We start from the raw sequence: 18,805 nt of genomic DNA, 5'->3' as shown, positions 1-18,805 counted from the left end.
AACTTTCTGATGTGATCATGCTAGGAATTGTAGTAGAAAGAAGACTTTGTTACAAGGATCATCGTTTTAATCTGAGCCTCTGGTCTCAGTTCTCTGCTCTGCCTATGGCAAATTATGTGTATGTGGTGTTCTTTTTTTTGGCAACTGAAATGTGATGTTAAGTATTTTGTAGTATTAGCCATACTTTTCAAAATCATTTTCTAATTCATTGACGATTAAACGTTACCTTTGTATGAAGTCAAAATGAATGTAATTGTACAAATCCATTGTTATGTTCAAAACATGACGCTCTAACAGAAGTAACTTGTTGTTGCATTTTTAATCCTATTTTCTCTTCACAGACAAGTTGTACAATTGTGTTTATCTCGCCATTAATAGTGAGGGAAATATTCTCTCTCATGCGAAGGAGACAGGCTCATATACTGAGGGAGTGACTGGTGCCTGCGAGACAGAAAGAACAACGTCAGCCACATCAGGACCGTTGGGGCTTCGAATCTGCCCTAATTTGGGTTTCTCTAGGAGCACCAGCCTGACCTTGGATTGTCAGGGCTCTCTCAACACTGCCAGCCACCTGAGATGCTGACCAGCGGTGAAGGCTGAGCGAGTTTTCTACACTACAGGAATTATTGTTGATGATTTTTGTTGTTTCGTGAATGTGCTGAGTGACCTCTGACTGTGCCAGCATCTTTGTGTGGCCTGTTGAGGTTTAGCATTTTAACCTTAACTGTTGTTTTGGACTTGAACTTTCTCTAGCCTCAAAAATGGAGTGAATAGGAGGCAAAGCCACGCGTGGTTTGTGTTGGTGATGTGTTCCACAAATGGAAGAGATCATTGCATTTTGCTTTGGTAATGAGTTTATAGAGAGTGGCTCATCTTTGAAGCATCAAATCCCGATCAAATGCTCAAGCTGGACCGAGCTGCCAGCCTGCCTTGGACAAAGAATCCCTCTGTTCCCTGTGGTGGGAAAGATCACACTACATGCCTGTTGAATGGCTCAGTCACTCTGTGTCTGATCCAAAAGTCATTCAGCCCTAGAAGCATGAATATCTTCAAATTATTGTCAACTGTTCTCCTCCATCTTCATTCAAATTAACTTTGGCTCCTGGAAGTATTTAGTCTTCCTTTCAAGGACCATAAGGTACATCAGTTATCTCGAACATTCCGACATGTAACTCGCAGCCGAAGCAACTCCACCCCAGATCTGTTGTCTGGGAACTTTAGGATCCTCTAGGAAGCTAATCTGCTTAGTCTGTTTTTAGAGGATTGATCTCTGGCACAACCGGGTTCCTGGAGTTACCTCAGCTGAGGACTAGAATTAGAGAAAAGGGAAAGACCTTTTGTTCTAGTAAGTGTCAAGTACGGATGCTCTTTGACTTACGGTAGGGTTACGTCCCAGGCAACCCATTGGAAGTCAAATGCATCTAATACCCCTGACCTACTGAACGCCACAGCTTAGCCTCGTCCACCCTAAATGTACTCAGAACACTTAGAATTGCCCACAGTTGGGTAGAATCATCTAACACAAACTCTGTTTTATAATCAAGTGTTGAATATATCATGTAATTTATTGAATACTGTACATTATGTCGAAATTGCAACCGTTTCGCACCATTGTAAAGTCCAAAAATCAGAAGCTCAGGACTGACTGTACGTGACATTGAATCACATGAGTGGATTACTAGGGCCTGAGGGGTGTCCGTTCTTTAGAAAATTGTAGAGTATATATCTTCAGGGCTGTGAATTCCATACTAGTTATCAATATTTTAAGATCATTCTGTATATGTATATATTTTAAATTATACAAGCAAGCTAGGAGGAGAATGTGCAATTTTGAAGGACACCTAATTTGCATTGGGTTAGGGAATATTTTTCAACCTCTTGCTTTATACTCTGATATGGGGTGTGTTTATGAACTTGTTAATATTATTTAATCATGCAGATTTCCAATCATTGTATTGCTCATTTACTGACAAAAAGGGAAAATACGAAACACAGAAAGGGGAAATAAACTGACTTTTATAATGAACCTCCGTTTCGGTATTTAAATGTATATACCATGAGTGCTGAGATTTAGAATGTGATCAGTGCCCTAATGTTTCCTGATACTGAGCGTTCCCGGGTGAGCCCACGCTAACCCACAGCATTGCTGGGTCACCTGCTCCTTCACCCGAGGTGCTGGGTCACCTGCTCCTTCACCCGAGGTGCTGGGGTGGCTTCATTTCCATCTGTTCTGTGAAAACTTGCCCTTTCCTACTGTGGAAGACTGTGCTCCGTTTGGATGAATTGCCCGGTTGTAAGTTAAGGGCCATCTGTTTTCTCATCGAACCTCTTGACTGGCGTTTGGTTCAGAGTTTCCTTTCCAGCTGCACTGTGGGTGTGGTCTCATCTTTGTGTCCCCACACCAGCCAGTGTTTTCTTACCCAGTTGAACCTTAGATTGGTGACTGTTTCCCTGACTTTTCTGTGGCCCCCGAGCTGTATTGAAATAAAACCATTTTTTGATTTTTTTTGAGACAAGAGTCTCGCTCTGTCACCCAGGCTGGAGTGCAGTGGCACGATCATGGCTCACTGCAGCCTCGACCTCCTGGAGTCAAAAGTGATCCTCCTGCCTCAGCTCCCAAGGAGCTGGGACTAGCCTCCCAAGTAGCTGACTGTGCGCCACCATGCCCGGCTAATTATTTTTAGTCTTTTTATTTTCTGTAGAGATGAAGTCTCACTGTTTCCTGGCTGGTCTTGAACTCCTGGGCTGAAGCGATCCTCCCACCTTGGCCTCCCCAAGTGCTGGGATAACAGGCATGAGCCACTGGGCCCTGCCTAAAATGAAATTACAAATAAATGCTCGGCACTGGACAACATGAAATAAGGATATATTCCCTTATTCTAGTTCTGCCAATCTGCACAGGATTTAACTTTTTTTTTTTTTTTTTGAGATGGAGTCTCACTCTGTTCCCAGGCTGGAGTGCACTGGTGCAATCTCGGCTCACTACAACCTCCACCTCCCAGGTTCAAGCGATTCTCCTGCCTCAGCCTCCCAAGTAGCTGGGACTACAGGCGCACGCCACTATGCCTGGCTAATTTTTGTATCTTTAGTAGAGATGGGGCTTTGCCATGTTGGTCAGGCTGGTCTCTAACTCCTCAAGTGATCCACCTGCCTTGGCCTCCCAAATTGCTGGGATTACAGGCATGAGCCACTGCGCCCAGCCAGGATTTAACTTTAATGAACATCTAAGAGTTTGCTTTATTTTCTTAGTATCTTCTCCCTCAAAAAGGGACGAGAAAGCCATAGTGAAAGCTGGTTTGAAAATGCATCCTTTCCTCACAGCCAGATCGCCAATGCTCACTAGGCTGAAATCAGATGCTGCGGTCTGCCTTTTCTTTTCAGAAGCTGTTTTTTTTTTCTTACAGTTTCAAAGGAGGAAATGTCTCTCGCTACTCTTGCTATTCCGTCCTTTCCTGGTTCCGAGGAACCAGAGTGCCACAGTCAGCATGCCTGCAGCAGTATTGGAGGAGCTGCTGTGCCTCATGATGTTCTGTGGGATGGAGAATGTACAATGCTGTCAGCCCTTTGCGCCCCTTTCCTTTTCCCTTTTTCCCTCCCGCTGCTCTTTTTTTTTTTCTTGTTTGAGACAGGGTCTTGCTCTGTCACCCAGGCTGGAGCGCAGTGGCCCACTACGAGTAGCTAGGGCTACAGGTGCTCACCACCACATTCAGCTAATTTTTAAAAATTTTCTTTGTAGAGAAGGGATTTCGCTGTGTTTCCCAGGCTGGTGGTGTCTTACACCTGGGCTCAAGTGATCTGCCCACCTCGGCCTCCCAAAGTGCCTGGATTACCGGCATGAGCCACCGCACCCAACCCCCTTCTTCAAAACCTCCGGAAGTCCTCCTGCCTCCCAAATCAATACATGGTAAAGCCTTTTCTTTTCCCTACTGACTTTTCTGACTAATGCCCTAGTTTTCTTTTTGCAGCTAAACTATTTGAGTTAATAGACAGTATCTGCTGCCTTCCCGTCTGTGCTACTCATTTCCTCCTCAACTAGGTAGCTGCCTATCTATTGGCCCAGGACGGTCCTGGTTTATGCCTGTCATTCACCGTAATTATCAATGGTACTTCCTTTCGCTCTCTGAGTGTCCTAGTTTGGACCCCGTATCTCTAGCCTCTGGCCTCTCATCACCCTACAGCATTGAGGGTCACTGAATTTTGAGATTTTTTTGCCCCCTCATCCCGTATTTGTGCTTGACACCTGTAACCACTTCGTCTTTCCCAGGACTTTTTCTTCTTTGGCTTCTCTGGCATTTTAGTTTATCGAATCTTCTTACCGACTATCCCTTTTCCTGGGTTCTCTCCTCTGTTCCCCCTGTGCTGGTTTCCCTGATGAGCTACTTTTGTAATCTACCAGTAACCCCGTCAAGTACTTATTGAACAAGAAGCCACTAAAGAGAGGAATGGCATCTGTTTGTTAATGACTATCTGGTGCATAGTTAAGAACAGCCGGTCTCAGGGGAGGGGACTGGACTCGACTTATATAATCCCAACCCCTTCTCCCCTCCCCACACAGACCACTCTGCCAGTTTGCTGCATTAATCATTTTCAGCTCTTTAGGTCATAAACCCTTTTGAGAAACTGAAAGCCACTTAATGTCTCCCAGATTGAAATGCTTATATGAAAAAATATTCGCAATTTTCTTATTGGGTGAGCATGGGCCAAAACTTGAAGCTCATCGTTGGACCACAAAGTTCGAAACCTGGGTCAAGAGAATCAAGTACCTGGGATTGAGATTCTGCAGAGTTCAGTTTCACTCACTTTCCGTACTGACCCTCCCATTGCCTGTCTACACGAACCTTCTGCAGCGTCAGACCAGCTAGCTCGTTTACTCACTGCAAAGGGAAGTTGTGCATTCATATTCATACCTTCTTGTCTTGATTGACACCTCTCTTTAATACTGCTTTTTTTGCTCCCAGCTTCGTGAATCTTAATTTTCCCTCAAGGCTTGGCCAAGCACCATCTCATCTGAGGAACCTTTCCCAACCAGCCATGCTAGCCCTTCCTTCTCTACCATCTCTCCTTCCCTTGGTGGTAATGTCAGTGTTGCTTATTTGGTGCTTAGCTGTTTCTGTCTTCCCTATTTTTGTATCTAACTCCCCAAGGAGACGGCTGCTGTTTTTCTGCAGTGCCCAGCTCCTCGCATGGTTGGTGCAGAATAAATGTGGAGTGTGTTGGGAAGGGTGGGAGGAAGATTCAAGAGTGGAGTGTGGGCAGAGCAGGCCAGGGCAAAGTTCCTCCCTGACCCGGCACACTGCCCCGCCACCTGCTTTACACAGGACGCTGCACGCCTGCAATCAATGGCCGCAGACTGTCGGCGCTGCCCAGGTTCTCGGACTACGTGGCTTTTGAGTGCAGTCTCCTCTCCTCTGGCTCTTGGCAGCCTCGCCAGCTCTCCCTGAGGGCTCAGCGGCAGCGAACAGTGAGCTCTTTTGCTCCAATACAAATCTCCATGTTATTCAAGCTGCTGTCTTTATTCCTGCTGTGTGTTTTTACTTGGCCTGTCCCTTCCAAGCATTCAAACTCTCTTCATCCCTCATAGTCCCCTTCGTTGCCCACCTCCATGAAGCTTTTCCTGATAACCCTACTAGTAATGCTATTTTCCTTCTGGAAACCTCTCTTGAAAGCCCTTATCCTTAGACCACACAGTCTGCCCCAGGCTGATTGGTTTTATTGCCTTATTTTGTTCTCTGTTGTTTCTGGCTAAGTTGTCATTTCCTCAATTAAATTGTGAGAGTCACAGGAGTCAGCACCCGGCCCAGGACACAGCAGCCATTTCATCACCACTGGCTAATGTTCCTTCCTACCTTGCTTCTTCTGTGCCTTTAGAGTCAATGTCATCTCCTTGTGCTTTTCCTTAGGCCATTTCTGGTGACATAAAGTTTGTTTCAGCTTATGTCTAGAATAAATCAAATTAAATGTGAAATACCGGCTGGGCATGATGGCTCATGCCTGTAAACCCAGCACTTTGGGAGTACGAGGCGGGTGGGTCACTTAAGGTTAGGAGTTCAAAACCAGCCTGGCCAATGTGATGAAACCCTGTTTCTACTAAAAATACAAAAATTTAGCTTGGTGTGGTGGTTGGCGCCTGTAATCCCAGCTATGCAAGAGGCTGAGGCAGGAGAATCACTTCAACTCAGGAGGCAGAGGCTGCAGTGAGCCGAGATTACACCACTGCACTGCAGCCTGGGCAAAACAGCAAGACTCCATCTCAAAAAAAAAAAAAAAAAAAAGTGAAATACTGATATTTACATATACATGATCATAGATAATACAAATCACTTCAGTGGTTTTATATTTGTGTGTGTGTGTGTGTTATATGCAATGTAACAATGATTTGTTACTATATGGCTTTTTGGAAGTAAGAACATATGCATGTTGCATAGTGAATCAAATAATACTCGAAAAGTTCTGTACCTGGACACCAAAGGTGTGGTCTTTCAGCCATTAGTGAAATAATGCTTCATAGGTGGATGCATCTTTAAAAACTGCTGTTCCATTCACCACTCTGTTTTCTCCCCTACACAGTCTGAGGTCCGCAGATGGTGAGAACCAAGATTCAGAGAGGGTAAGTGGCTTGCTGGGAGTCAAATCATCTAAATAACAGAACTAGGACTAAATTAAAACCCAGTTTTTAAAATTTAACTTCAGTGGCTTCTTTTTCTGCCATGCAGCCTCTCCTTAAATTGACTCTTCCCCTAGACTTACTTCCAAGGTGTAAATTGGGTGGCCAGTTCTCATCTTTCTCTAGGGCCAGGGTCCCAAGGGTGAGCAGAATTGTCAGACCTGCACCTTTGTGTGGAAACCACCTGCGCCCCGTTCCTGCTGTTGGGCTGTGGCCCCACAGGGATGTCCAGGCCACCCTCGCTGACTGGCCTTGCCCTGGGGTCTTAACCTCTCTTTAGGGGGTCTTCTGTACTAGATTTGCCTTTTTATTTATTTATATTTTAAGATGGAGTTTTGTCGCCCAGGCTGGAGGGCAGTGGCATGATCTCGGCTCACTGCAACCTCCACCTCCTGGGTTCAAGGGATTATGCTGCATCAGCCTCCTGAGTAGCTGGGAGGTGCCTGGCACCATGCCTGGCTAATTTTGTATTTTTAGTAGAGATGGGGTTTCACCATGTTGCCCATGCTGGTCTTGAACTCCTGACTTCAGGTGATCCACCCACCTTGGCCTCCTAAAGTGCTGGGATTACAGATGTGAGCCACCGCGTTCGGCCTAGGTTTGCCTTTTTAAACAGCACCTCTTTACTCTTTTTCCTGCATCTTCTGTTTGAGTCTAAGAGTTGCAGCATCCACTTCATAAACTGCTGCGCTGGTGTTTCTCCCCCATTCTGTGTCTGCACAGTCAGCAGAGGTGTGACTGTTTCATGGGCCTGGCTGACCCAGGTCTGCCTTGGGTCCCTGCTCGGGCACCCCTCTTTCTAACAAATGTTGAATTAACCTTGAATGAGATTGTTGCTTCTAAAATGCCATTGGTCAGCTTTTTACTGCTTGTTCTTGCCCTCTGTTGAAGGAATGTTTTTTTTCTTTTTGTCCTTTCAGGAATTAAATAAAAAGTAGCAAAATTGTTGGAAACTGTTTTCAGTCCCCTTTATCACTGTGGCACAGGAAGCTGTCATCTCAGAAATTCATCGGCAGAGAAACACAGATAAAAGGGCTACCCTGTTGGACAGGAATGTTCTTTTGGATTTAATGGGATAATTGTATTTAGGTAAAACCTTTCATCTGAGGACTTCAAAGGACTTTACCTTGTTTAGTAGTTATTATCACACCCTACAGAGTGACATTAGGGTACTACACTCCTAGATTTTTTTTTGCGTGTATGTGCATTTGTTTATTTATTTAGCATTGTGCTTGTTTTCTTAGGTTCACCATGGAAAGTCTCAGGAACCTAACAGCACTGCAGTTAATTTCCATTAAAAAATAGTACCTAACAAATAGCAGATGTAACTGGCCTCTGTGTCCTAGAATGAAGAATGAAGATGTTAATGGGGTTATAAAATAAAGAGCAACCATTCTGGAGCCAGGAAGGCGGGGCTGGGAGGGGCAAGAGTAGTGACCAAAGTACTGGCGGCAGAGAGCGCTCCTTCCCCACATGCCCCTAGTGGGTTTTACTTTTATTGGTTCTACTCAGGGTCTGAAAAGAGATTATTCTGTGAACAAGCTCTTGGAGAGAGTGTAGAGCCACATAATCCCCCTTAACAGTCTTTTTTTTCTTTCTTTTTTTTTTTTTTAAGACAAAATCTCACTCTGTTGCCCAGGCTGGAGTGCAGTGGTGCAATCTCAGCTCATTGCAGCCTCTGCCTCCTGGGTTCAAGCGATTCTTGTGCCTCAGCCTCCAGAGTAGTTGGGATTACAGGCGTTTGCCACCATGCCCGGCTAATTTTTGTATTTTTAGTAGAGACAGGGTTTCACCATGTTACCCAGGCTGATCTCAAACTCCTGACCTCAGGTGATCCACCTGCCTTGGTCTCCCCAAGTGCTCAGATTATAGGCGTGCACCACCGCACCTGACCAACAGATCTTTTGAGAAGCAAGCCTGTGTCATGACCGGAGGAAGGATCTCTAAGTAAGCGAAAATAAGGCCAACTCCCGCCCCTACCCTCCCAGCCCCAGTCTCTGCAATCTGTGAGAGACCATTGGCACAGCCTCTGGGTAAAGGGGTTGGATCGGTGGTGAAGGGAAGAAGCTTTCAGAGAAAAGCCTGGCAAGAGTGGCCATGGGGTGCCCAGTGCTGTCCCCTTTGCTGTCCCCTTCCACGTGCATCTGGTCTTGAGCTGTGGCCCAGCCATGTCACTTTCTACCAGCTTCTTTAATGCTGCAGGGTCGTGGTGGTTGTGAGAGAGAAGATTTTTATACCATTGGTTATGTTTTCCTTCCCAAAGAAGCAGTGCTTGCCCTGTGAAAACCTTTTCCCCATGGCGAGCCATTCATACCTCTTGGCTCAGCAGGGGGAGACAAAGTCCCAGACACTGCCTACTGCACTTGTTTGACGGAAAGTCCTGCGCGCTCTTTATTTCAGTCTCACTTTATATCCATTTGTTTAGATGTCCTCCTGGCTAGGAGTTTCCCCTCTGTGTAAGTCCTCAGTTCCCTCCCCTGGCCTCCTATTTCTGCTGGTAACCTCCCAATTCCTTATACTGGAAGATGCAGAGGACTTGGAGATTGTCCACTGAGATGGTTCAGCCTCAAAATCCCTGGCTCAGCCTGTGCTAAAGTCTCAGATGATGTGGATCCTTAACTTCACTCGAAATCTCACTCCCTTAAATTAGCTTCTGTCTACCTTTTTCTTCAGTCTTTATGTCTCCAGACCTCTGAATTGGGGCAGTGGAGGGAAGACAGACCATCAGTCACCCGCTTTGCCCCTTACAGCTGCCATCCCTCTACCACCAATGCCGAACAGATTCTCTGAATGGACAGTCCACCTATGAAAACCACATTATTTTCCACCAACTCTTCCTCCCGTCATCTGGAATCCAGCTTTGAATTGAGTTTAGTGCTCAATCGACTTCCTCCCTCCCCGATGTGTGAATTTCTTTGTGTCATCTCTACCAGCTGGCCACTAACCTGTCCATAGAAACTGTCTCCTTTCAAGGACCAGAGCATGCTCTCCTGGGGAAGCCATTCTATTGTTGGAGAGCTCCGATGGTTAGAACGGTCTTCTATTCACTGAGAATCTCATGATTTCTTCCATTGGTTCTAGGAAGAAGCAACACAAATGTGTATTTTCTCTTGAGATATGTAATATACAGTTTTTTCCTTATTTACGTTGAAGGGCTAACTCAATGTATTTGAAGACAACTTCCGTCTTTCTCTTTCAAAAGCTTTTTAGGGCCGGGTGCGGTGGCTCATGCCTGTAATCCCAGCACTTTGGGAGGCTGAGGTGGGCGGATTGCTTGAGGTCAGGAGTTTGAGACCAGCCTGAGCAACATGGCAAAACCCCGTCTCTACTAAAAATACAAAAATGAGCTGGGCACGGTGGTGGGCGCCTGTAATCCCAGCTATTCGGGAAGTTGAGGCAGATGAATTGCTTGAACCTGGGAGGTGGAGGAGGAGGTTGCAGTGAGCCGAGATCGTGCCACTGCACTCCAGCCTGGGTGACAGAGTGAGACCCTCTCTCTCTCTCTCAAAACAAACAAACAAACAAAAAACACTTTTTCAAAATGTTATTGAAACACTTCCCCCGCTATTGCCTTCTGATCAAACCGGAGGTCCCAGTTCTTCCCTTTTGAAATTGTTGAGTACCTTCTCGTTCTTTGAACTCTACTCATCTTTCCCAACTTGGTTTCCTCTTTCCTCCTAATCCTCAATCCCAAGAAACTCTCTAGGCAAAATTCTTTCATTTTCTGTGTTCCAGAGATTCTTGTTCATACTCGACCTTGTCTTCACCAGTCTACAAAACTCTAGAAAGGTCTACATTCTAATCATTAAAAAAAAAAATCTCGGCCAGGCGCGGTGGCTCAAGCCTGTAATTCCAGCACTTTGGGAGGCCGAGATGGGTGGATCATGAGGTCAGGAGATCGAGACCATCCTGGCTAACACGGTGAAACCCCATCTCTACTAAAAAATACAAAAAACTAGCCGGGCGAGGTGGCGGGCGCCTGTAGTCCCAGCTACTCGGGAGGCTGAGGCAGGAGAATGGCGGGAACCCGGGAGGCGGAGCTTGCAGTGAGCTGAGATCCGGCCACTGCACTCCAGCCTGGGTGACAGAGCGAGATTCTGTCTCAAAAAAAAAAAAAAAAAAAAAAAAATCTCCTAGTAGAGTGCCTGGTAAACAGGAGGTAGAACATTACTTAATGTTTAATTTTCTCTGTTCTTGCTCTAGTACTTCCTTAGAAAGTTCACTTTTTAATATTTTTAAAAATCTACAAATGACTACTAAATATTTAGCCCTAGCCTCAATTTGTTACTCATTTTCCAGTCTTAGGTTCCCTGGAGATCACTGGATATCCCAATTTAATATAGCTAGTTTCCTCCAGTCCCTGCAAACCTGCTGCCCATATAACTTTCCTAGTGGTTTTTGTTCAGTAAGCTCCTTGAAACGATTTTGAAGAACCTTAGGAATCGAGCCATGTCTGGATTCTCATTCATGAAGTTGTTCTGATTCCCGAACCATGGCCCTCAACTGGGCCGTGATTCTCACGCTTTCTGGTTTCTCTTTAACTGTCGGGGGCAGCCCAGTCTTTCAATTCCCCCGAGCTCTCAGCCACAGGGATCATTTTTGGCACATCTTTCTCTTTCCATGTAGTCAGCCTCCTCCAGGAGGAAAAGTCAGCCTCCTCCTCACTTTTCCAATTCATCTTTCATTTTTATTTCCGAGCCACCATCCTGTGCCTGGGTGACTGGCAAGAGCTTCACCGCTGGTGCGTCTGCTCCCAGCCTTGCCTTGCTTCACTCTGCCCTGTGCTCAACTCTTAGAATAGTCTTGCTAAGGGGACTTTTGCGGTGTTATTCCGCTGCTTAGATGTCGAGAGTGACTCTTCCTTGCTGGATTAAGTGTGAGATCTTGCACGAATCCTCATCTCTAGCTACAAAATCTGAGACAGACCAGAGACCTGTTAGGACGCAGAGGCTGCACTCTTCTTCTATGGATGTACTGTTTGTAATTAATAGTATTGACCAACTCTCTTCTTTTGTCTTTTTTTTAAACAACTTTATTGAGATATAATTCATACATGCCATATAAGTCATCCATTTAAAGTGCACAAAGGTTTTGGGGACATTCACAGAGCTGTGCAACCATTATCACAATCAATTGTAGAACGTTTTCATCATCCCCCCAAGAAACTCCATACCCATTAGCACTCACTCTCCATTTTCTCCAAGCCCCTAACCCCTGGCATCCATCACACTTCCGTCTCTATAGATTTCAGACATTTCTTCTAAATGGAATTGAACAGCATGTGGCCTTTTGTGACTAGCTTCTTTCACATAGCGTCATCATTTCAAGGTTCATCTATGTTGAAGCATATATCAGTATTTCATTTCTTTTTATTGCATAAAAGATTTCCATTGTATGGATATACCACATTTTGAGTATCCAGTCATCAGTTGATGGACCTCGGGTTGTCTGTCTTCATTTTATGTAATTCACATACACGAAACTCCACCCCTTTACAATGTAAAATTCATTTTTTTTTTTTTTTTTTTTAGTTTGTTCACAGAGTTGTGTGACCATCTCCACATCTAACTTTAGGACATTTTCATTACCCCAAAAAGGAACCCTCCACCCATTAGCAGTCCACTCCACTCTCCCCACTCCCCTGCTTCTGGCAAATGCTGCTTTCCATTTTGTGTGGATGGATTTTCCTCCTGTAGACATGGCATATGAATGGAAGGATGCAATATGGGGCCTTTTGTGACAGGTTTCTTCTACTTACATAATGTTTTCAAGGTGATTCTGTGTTTTCTTAGATTCTGTATTTGTCTATTTGGCATTCATTCATCACGGCCCTACTGGATTAACTCTATTTTCTTATTTTCTACAATCTTGATGTCTTGTTATTCATGGCCTGGCTGACTGGGAGACACTGCCCCTCCCAGAGTGAGCCAGTTCTTAGAGATCGCCAAGGCCTGGCCCAGGAGAACACCTTTCATTTGCAAACGAATCAGCGGTCTTCTTTATCCAACTCTCACACCAAGCTAATATTACCCCGCCCTCAATCAACCCAGCGACAGGCACCAGGCAACTAGCTGACAGCCCCTACGCTCTAAAGCCTGGCAAAATTATTTACGCTAGTCAGTCCTCAACTGTTTAACCCTAACCTGTCTTGCCTTTCCTGCAGAAGACACAATAAAGTCTCTGGCCCTGGCTTTTTGCTTACCCTTCTGCCTCCTGCCCAAAATCGGTGCTTCCCCATGTGGACCTACATGGCCTGGCATCTTCTCCTGTCAGGAGCTGTAGGTCATAAAAGCCTTCTTTCAGTGGCATGGACCTCTGTGTAGTCACTTGGTTACCTCCATAAATTAAACTCTTGTGGGTACAATTGAGCCAAATGTTCGTTTAGGTTGTAGCATGTATCAGTTTTTCATTACTTTTTTTGAGATAGAGTCTCGCTCTATCACCCAGGCTGGAGTGCAGTGGCGCGATCTCTGCTCACTGCAACCTCTGCCTCCCAGATTCAAGCGATTCTCCCACCTCAGCCTCCTGAGTAGCTAGAGCTACAGGCACGCACCCATCAACGCCTGGCTAATTTTTGTGTTTTTAATAGAGACAGGGTTTCACTACGTTGGGCAGGCTGGTCTTGAACTCCTGACCTCAGGTGATCCGCCCACCTTGGCCTCTCCCAAAGTGCTGGGATTACAGGTACGAGCCACCACGCCCGGCCTCTTCGTTCATTTTTATGGCTGGATGGATAATATTGCGTTGTGTGGATATGCCACATTTTGTTCATTCATTCATCAGTTGATGGATATTTGTGTTCCCCTTTTTGGCTATTTTGAATACTGCTTCTGTGAGCATTCATGTACAAGTTTTGGTGTGAACATATGTTTTAAATTCTCTTGGGTAAATACCTAGTTGTAGAATTGCTGCATCATTTGGTAATTCTATGTTTAACATTTTGAGGAACCATCAAACTGTTTTCCAAAGTGGCTGCATCATTTTACAATCCCATCGGCAGTCCGTGAAGCTTCCAGGTTCTCTGTGTTTTCACTGACACTTGTTATTGCCTATCTTTTAATAATCCTAACAGATTTGAAGTGGCGTGTTATTGTGGTTTTGATTTGCAATTCTCTAATGAATAACGATGTTGAGCATCTTTTCATGTGCTTATTGGCCATTTGAATATCTTTTTGGTGAAATATCTTCTTTGCTCTTTTTTTTTTTTTTTTTTAATATGAGGCAGAGACTCACTCTGTCACCCAGGCTGGAGTGCAGTGGTGTGATCTTGGCTCACTGCAACCTCTGCCTCCCAGGTTCAAATGATTCTTGTGCCTCAACCTCTGGAGTAGCTGGGATTACAGGCGCTGCAAACATGCTTGGCTAATTTTTTTTTTTTTTAAGTAGAGATGGGGTTTCACTATGTTGGCCAGGCTGGACTCAAACTCCTGACCTCAGGTGATCTGCCCGCCTTGGCCTCCCAAAGTGCTGGGATTACGGGCGTGAGCCACCATACCTGGCCATCTTTTTTTATTTTTTAATTAGATTATTTGTCCTTTTTTTTTTTTTTTTTTTGAGACGGAGTCTTGCTCTGTCACCCAGGCTGGAGTGCAGTGGCCGGATCTCAGCTCACTGCAAGCTCCTCCTCTCGGGTTCACGCCATTCTCCTGCCTCAGCCTCCCCAGTAGCTGGGACTACAGGCACCCGCTACTTCGCCCGGCTAGTTTTTTGTATTTTTTAGTAGAGACGGGGTTTCACCGTATTAGCCAGGATGGTCTCGATCTCCTGACCTCATGATCCGCCCGTCTCGGCCTCCCAAAGTGCTGGGATTACAGGCGTGAGCCACCATACCTGGCCATCTTTTTTTATTTTTTAATTAGATTATTTGTCCTTTTATTGTTGAGTTGTAGGAGTTCTTTATGTACTAATGTTTTGGATATAAGTCCCTCATCAGATGTCGGGTTTGCAAAATTTTCTTCCATTCTGTGGGATGTCTTTTCACTTTCTTACTGGTGTCCTTTGAAACACACACAAATAATATTGATGAAGTCCAATTTATTTTTCCTTTTGTCCCTTTTGGGTTTGGTGTCATATATAAGATATCTTGGCCTAATCCAGGGTTACAGAGATTTATTCCTATGTTTCCTTCTAAGAGTTTCATAGTTCTAGCCCTTACTTTTAGGTGTATGATCCATTTTGTGTTATTTTTTGCAGATTGTATGAAGTAGGAGGCTCATTCATTTTTTTTTACACATGAATATCCAGTAGCCCAGCATCATTTGTTGAAAAGATTATTTTCACCTCCATTGAAATGTTTTGGCATCTTTGTTTAATATCAGTTGGCCATGAATGTAAGGGTTTATTTCGGGACTCTCAATTTTTATCAGATTGATCTATATGTCTATCTTTATGTCAATACCGTTCTGTCTTATCTTAATAACTATAGCTTTGTAGTAAGTTTTTTTCTTTTTCTTTTTCTTTTTTTTGAGACAGGGTCTTGCTGCCCAGGCTGGAGCGTAGTGGTGCGATGCTGGCTCATTGCAACTTTTGCCTCTTGGGTTCAAGTGATTTTTCTGCCTCAGCCTCAGCCTCCCGAGTAGCTGGGATTATAGGCACCCACCACCACACCTGGCTAAGTTTGAATTTTTGTATTTTTTCAGTAGAGACGAGGTTTCACCATGTTGGCCAGGATGGTCTCTAACTCGACCTCAAATGATCCACCCGCCTCAGCCTCTCAAAGTGCTGGGATTACAGGCATGAGTCATCATGCCTCGCCTGTAGTAAGTTTTGAAATCAGCAAGTGTGAGTCCTCTAACTTTGTTCTTAATTTTCAAAATTGCTTTGGTGAGTCTGAGTCCCTTGCATTTCCATATGAATTTTAGAATTAACTTGTCAATTCCTATAAAACAAGACAGCTGGGATTTTGATAGGGGTTATATTGAGTCTGTAGATCAATTTGAGGAGTATTGTCATCTTAACAATATTAAACCTTTCAATCCATGAATATGGGATGCCTTTTTATTTATTTATGCCTTTAATTTATTTCAGTGACGTTTTGTAGTTTTTGGTGCACAAGTCTTGTTACTTCTTTTGTTAAATCTATTTTGTATTTTTTTTTTTTTTATTTCTTTCTTTCTTTTTATTTTTGAGACAGAGTTCACTCCCGTTGCCCAGGCTGGAGTGCAATGGTGTGATCTTGGCTCACTGCAAACTCTGCCTCCCAGGTTCAAGCGATTCTCCTGCCTCACCCTCCTGAGTAGCTGGGATTACAGGCGCCCACCACCACGCCCATCTAATTTTTGTATTTTTGATAGAGATGGGGTTTCACCATGTTGGCCAGGCTGGTCTCAAACTCATGACCTCAGGTGATCCACCCGCCTCGACCTCCCAAAGTCCTGGGATTATAGGCATGAGCCACTGCGCCCAGCCATTTTTTTCTTTTTAATTTTATTGTAAGTGGAATTATTTTCTTACCTTCATTTTGGGTTGTTCAATACTAGTATATGGAGATATACAATTGAGTTTTATATATTGATCTTGTATCCTGCAACCTTGCTGAACTCGTTTATTTGTTCTAATAATTCTGTGGATTCCTTAGGATGTTTTTATATATAGGATCATGCCATCTGGGAACAGAGATAGTTTAACTTCTTTTTCAATCTGGGTGCCTTATTTTTTTCTTGCCCAATTTCCCTGGTTAGAATCTTCAGTACAGTGTTGCATAGAAGTGATAAGAGCAGACATCCTTGTCTCGCTCCTGATTTTAGGAGGAAAGTATCTCGTCTTTCACTGTTAAGTATGATGTTAACTGTGAGTGTTTTGTGGATGGCCTCTTGCCTTCTTGTCGTCTTGCACCGTCCTGTTTCTCTTTCTACTCTGTATAGTGGAAAGAATGTGAACCTCAGAATCAGACTTGGATTTGAATTGATTAGTTCATTAATTTCACCAGAAAATACTGAGTGTTAGAGAGAGTGAGATTACATTGGATTTAGTCATATAGATTAAGCTGTAGTGGTAAGAGCTGTGATAGGGGTATGGCCAAGGCAGTGAAGGGGACAGAAAACCGGCCCCTGGGAAGGTTTGGACACCTCGAGGATACGATGCCTGAATTGCTCTTAAAAAACAGTAGGAGATAGTCTTGAAAAACAGGGAGCACCTGCAGTGATGGGAAGGTAGCTGTATTCTGTGAGCCACAGATAGGTCTGTGAGGGCAGAGTATGGGGTGCCTGCAAGTGAGTGGTTGAGGTGATCCCAGAGAGTGAGCAGAGCCACCTCACCAAGGTCCTTGCTAGCTTCTGAAGGTGTTGTGAGAACTGGATTTTTGTATTGGAACCCTTGATGGTAGAGGAGATGGAGTGGTAATGGGTGAGACCATGAAGAGAGCGACCTGGAGAGAGGAAGCTATTGCCTAAGCAGGGGACACCTGAGGACCTAAAGGAAGGCTCTAAAGTAAGGCTGGAAGAAGGGAATTGAGTCAAGAAAGATTAGAAGGTAGTAATAACAAGGTGTGTCGCAGTTGACTGAGAGGTGAGGGAGATGGATTTGCAGAGAATGACTCTTGGATTTCTGATGTGGAATTTGGGTTGTTTGATGGAATAGACTAGATTCAGTTTTCTCATCTGTAAAATGGAAAAAATACTTTGCAGATAACATAGTAAAATCTCTTAGCACAAGCATATGGTTGTGACTCAATAAATGCTCATTCTTTTTGCTTTCCCCCATTTTGTTTCTGTTTCTTCCATTCTCTCAATGTAGGTCTTTGTTTGGTCAGTTCTGCCTTTGGAATGCTTTTCTTTGCTGTGTCCCATACTTCCCACTGTGACTGCCACATGGGTGACTCCTGGATCCCTCTCTCCAGCCCTGATCACACTTGCATGCATTTTCGACTGTGTTCTGGTCATCTCCATGGCCTCTCACCCTCACAAGGGAGAACCACCCCCAAATTGTTTTCTCCTCTTGAGATCCATATGCCTGTTGATGGCACTGTCATCTTCTCAGTCGATTCAGCTACAAATCATTTTCTCTAGTTGAAAAAAACACATCTACCTCTAGTGGTTTTGAGTATTTCAGAATCATTTTGATGTCTTTCTCTTCCTCTTTCATTTGTTCACATTTGGTGAATATTTGGCCTCTGTTTAATTACCTCCATAACATTATACACACAAGTTTCTTTTTCTATCTCATTGTTACTTCCCTCATCAGGCCTTTATTAGTTACCATCTGAACTATGATACTGGTTCCCTGGCTTCCCTTCCTTTCAAGTCATCTTGCCACAACTGCCAGACCAAGCTTCTGGAAGCTCTGATTGGATCACCCCTGTCGCCTTGTGGGTTCTCCAGACCCACTGGATCAAGCCCAAGCTCCTAAGCCTGTCATTTAAGGCACTGCATGTCTAAACCCCGCATACCACTCTGATTTTATCTCCCCACATCCTTGTGGAAGAATGAGGCCGTTATCTGCACCTTTAATATCATCTCTGTGTCTTCTCTGGTGGAAATTGTGCTTCTTCTTCAAGGCACAGTTTGTGAATCCTGCCTAACTTTCATCAAACCAGGTAATTCTTTTTCATATCACATAGGACTCTGTGCTTATTTATTTTATTTTGTTTTTTTGAGACAGAGTCTCACTCTATCACCCAGGCTGGAGTGCAACAGCATGATCTTGGCTCACTGCAACCTCTGCCTCCCGGGTTCAAGTGATTCTCCTGCCTCAGCCTCCACAGTAGCTGGGACTACAGGTACACGCCACCGTGCCCAGCTAATTTTCATATTTTTAGTAGAGATGGGGTTTCGCCATGTTGACCGGGCTGATCTCGAACTCCTGGCCTCAAGTGTTCCTCCTTCCTTGGCCTCCCAAAATGCTGGGATTACAGGCATGAGCCACCGCGCCTGGCGGTGCTTATTTATTTTTATTTTTATTTTTTGAGACGGAGTCTCGCTCTGTCGCCCAGGCTGGAGTGCAGTGGCCGGATCTCAGCTCACTGCAAGCTCCGCCTCCCGGGTTCACGCCATTCTCCTGCCTCAGCCTCCCGAGTAGCTGGGACTATAGGCGCCCGCCACCTCGCCCGGCTAGTTTTTTGTATTTTTTTAGTAGAGACGGGGTTTCACTGTGTTAGCCAGGATAGTCTCGATCTCCTGACCTCGTGATCCGCCCGTCTCGGCC

The 18,805-nt window shown here is 44.6% G+C and overlaps 1 protein-coding gene across 2 annotated transcripts in view; it reads left to right on the top strand.

Annotated features, from left to right (window-relative positions):
• Positions 1–2,026, top strand: part of SLC37A3 (solute carrier family 37 member 3) — a 64,729-nt gene extending 62,703 nt beyond the window's left edge. For both annotated transcript variants that reach the window (XM_028846372.2, XM_028846370.2), the window contains one exon: positions 342–2,026. In XM_028846372.2, coding sequence (XP_028702205.1) covers positions 342–434 — 93 coding nt within the window. In that variant the 3' untranslated portion in view covers positions 435–2,026. The remainder of the gene's footprint in view (positions 1–341) is intronic.
• The last annotated feature ends 16,779 nt before the right edge of the window (positions 2,027–18,805 follow it).

The sequence above is a fragment of the Macaca mulatta genome, chromosome 3, assembly GCF_049350105.2.
Source record: "Macaca mulatta isolate MMU2019108-1 chromosome 3, T2T-MMU8v2.0, whole genome shotgun sequence".
NCBI classification, from domain to species: domain Eukaryota; kingdom Metazoa; phylum Chordata; class Mammalia; order Primates; family Cercopithecidae; genus Macaca; species Macaca mulatta.
Note: the sequence above shows the minus strand (reverse complement) of the source record. Positions and strands in the feature narration are given on the sequence as shown.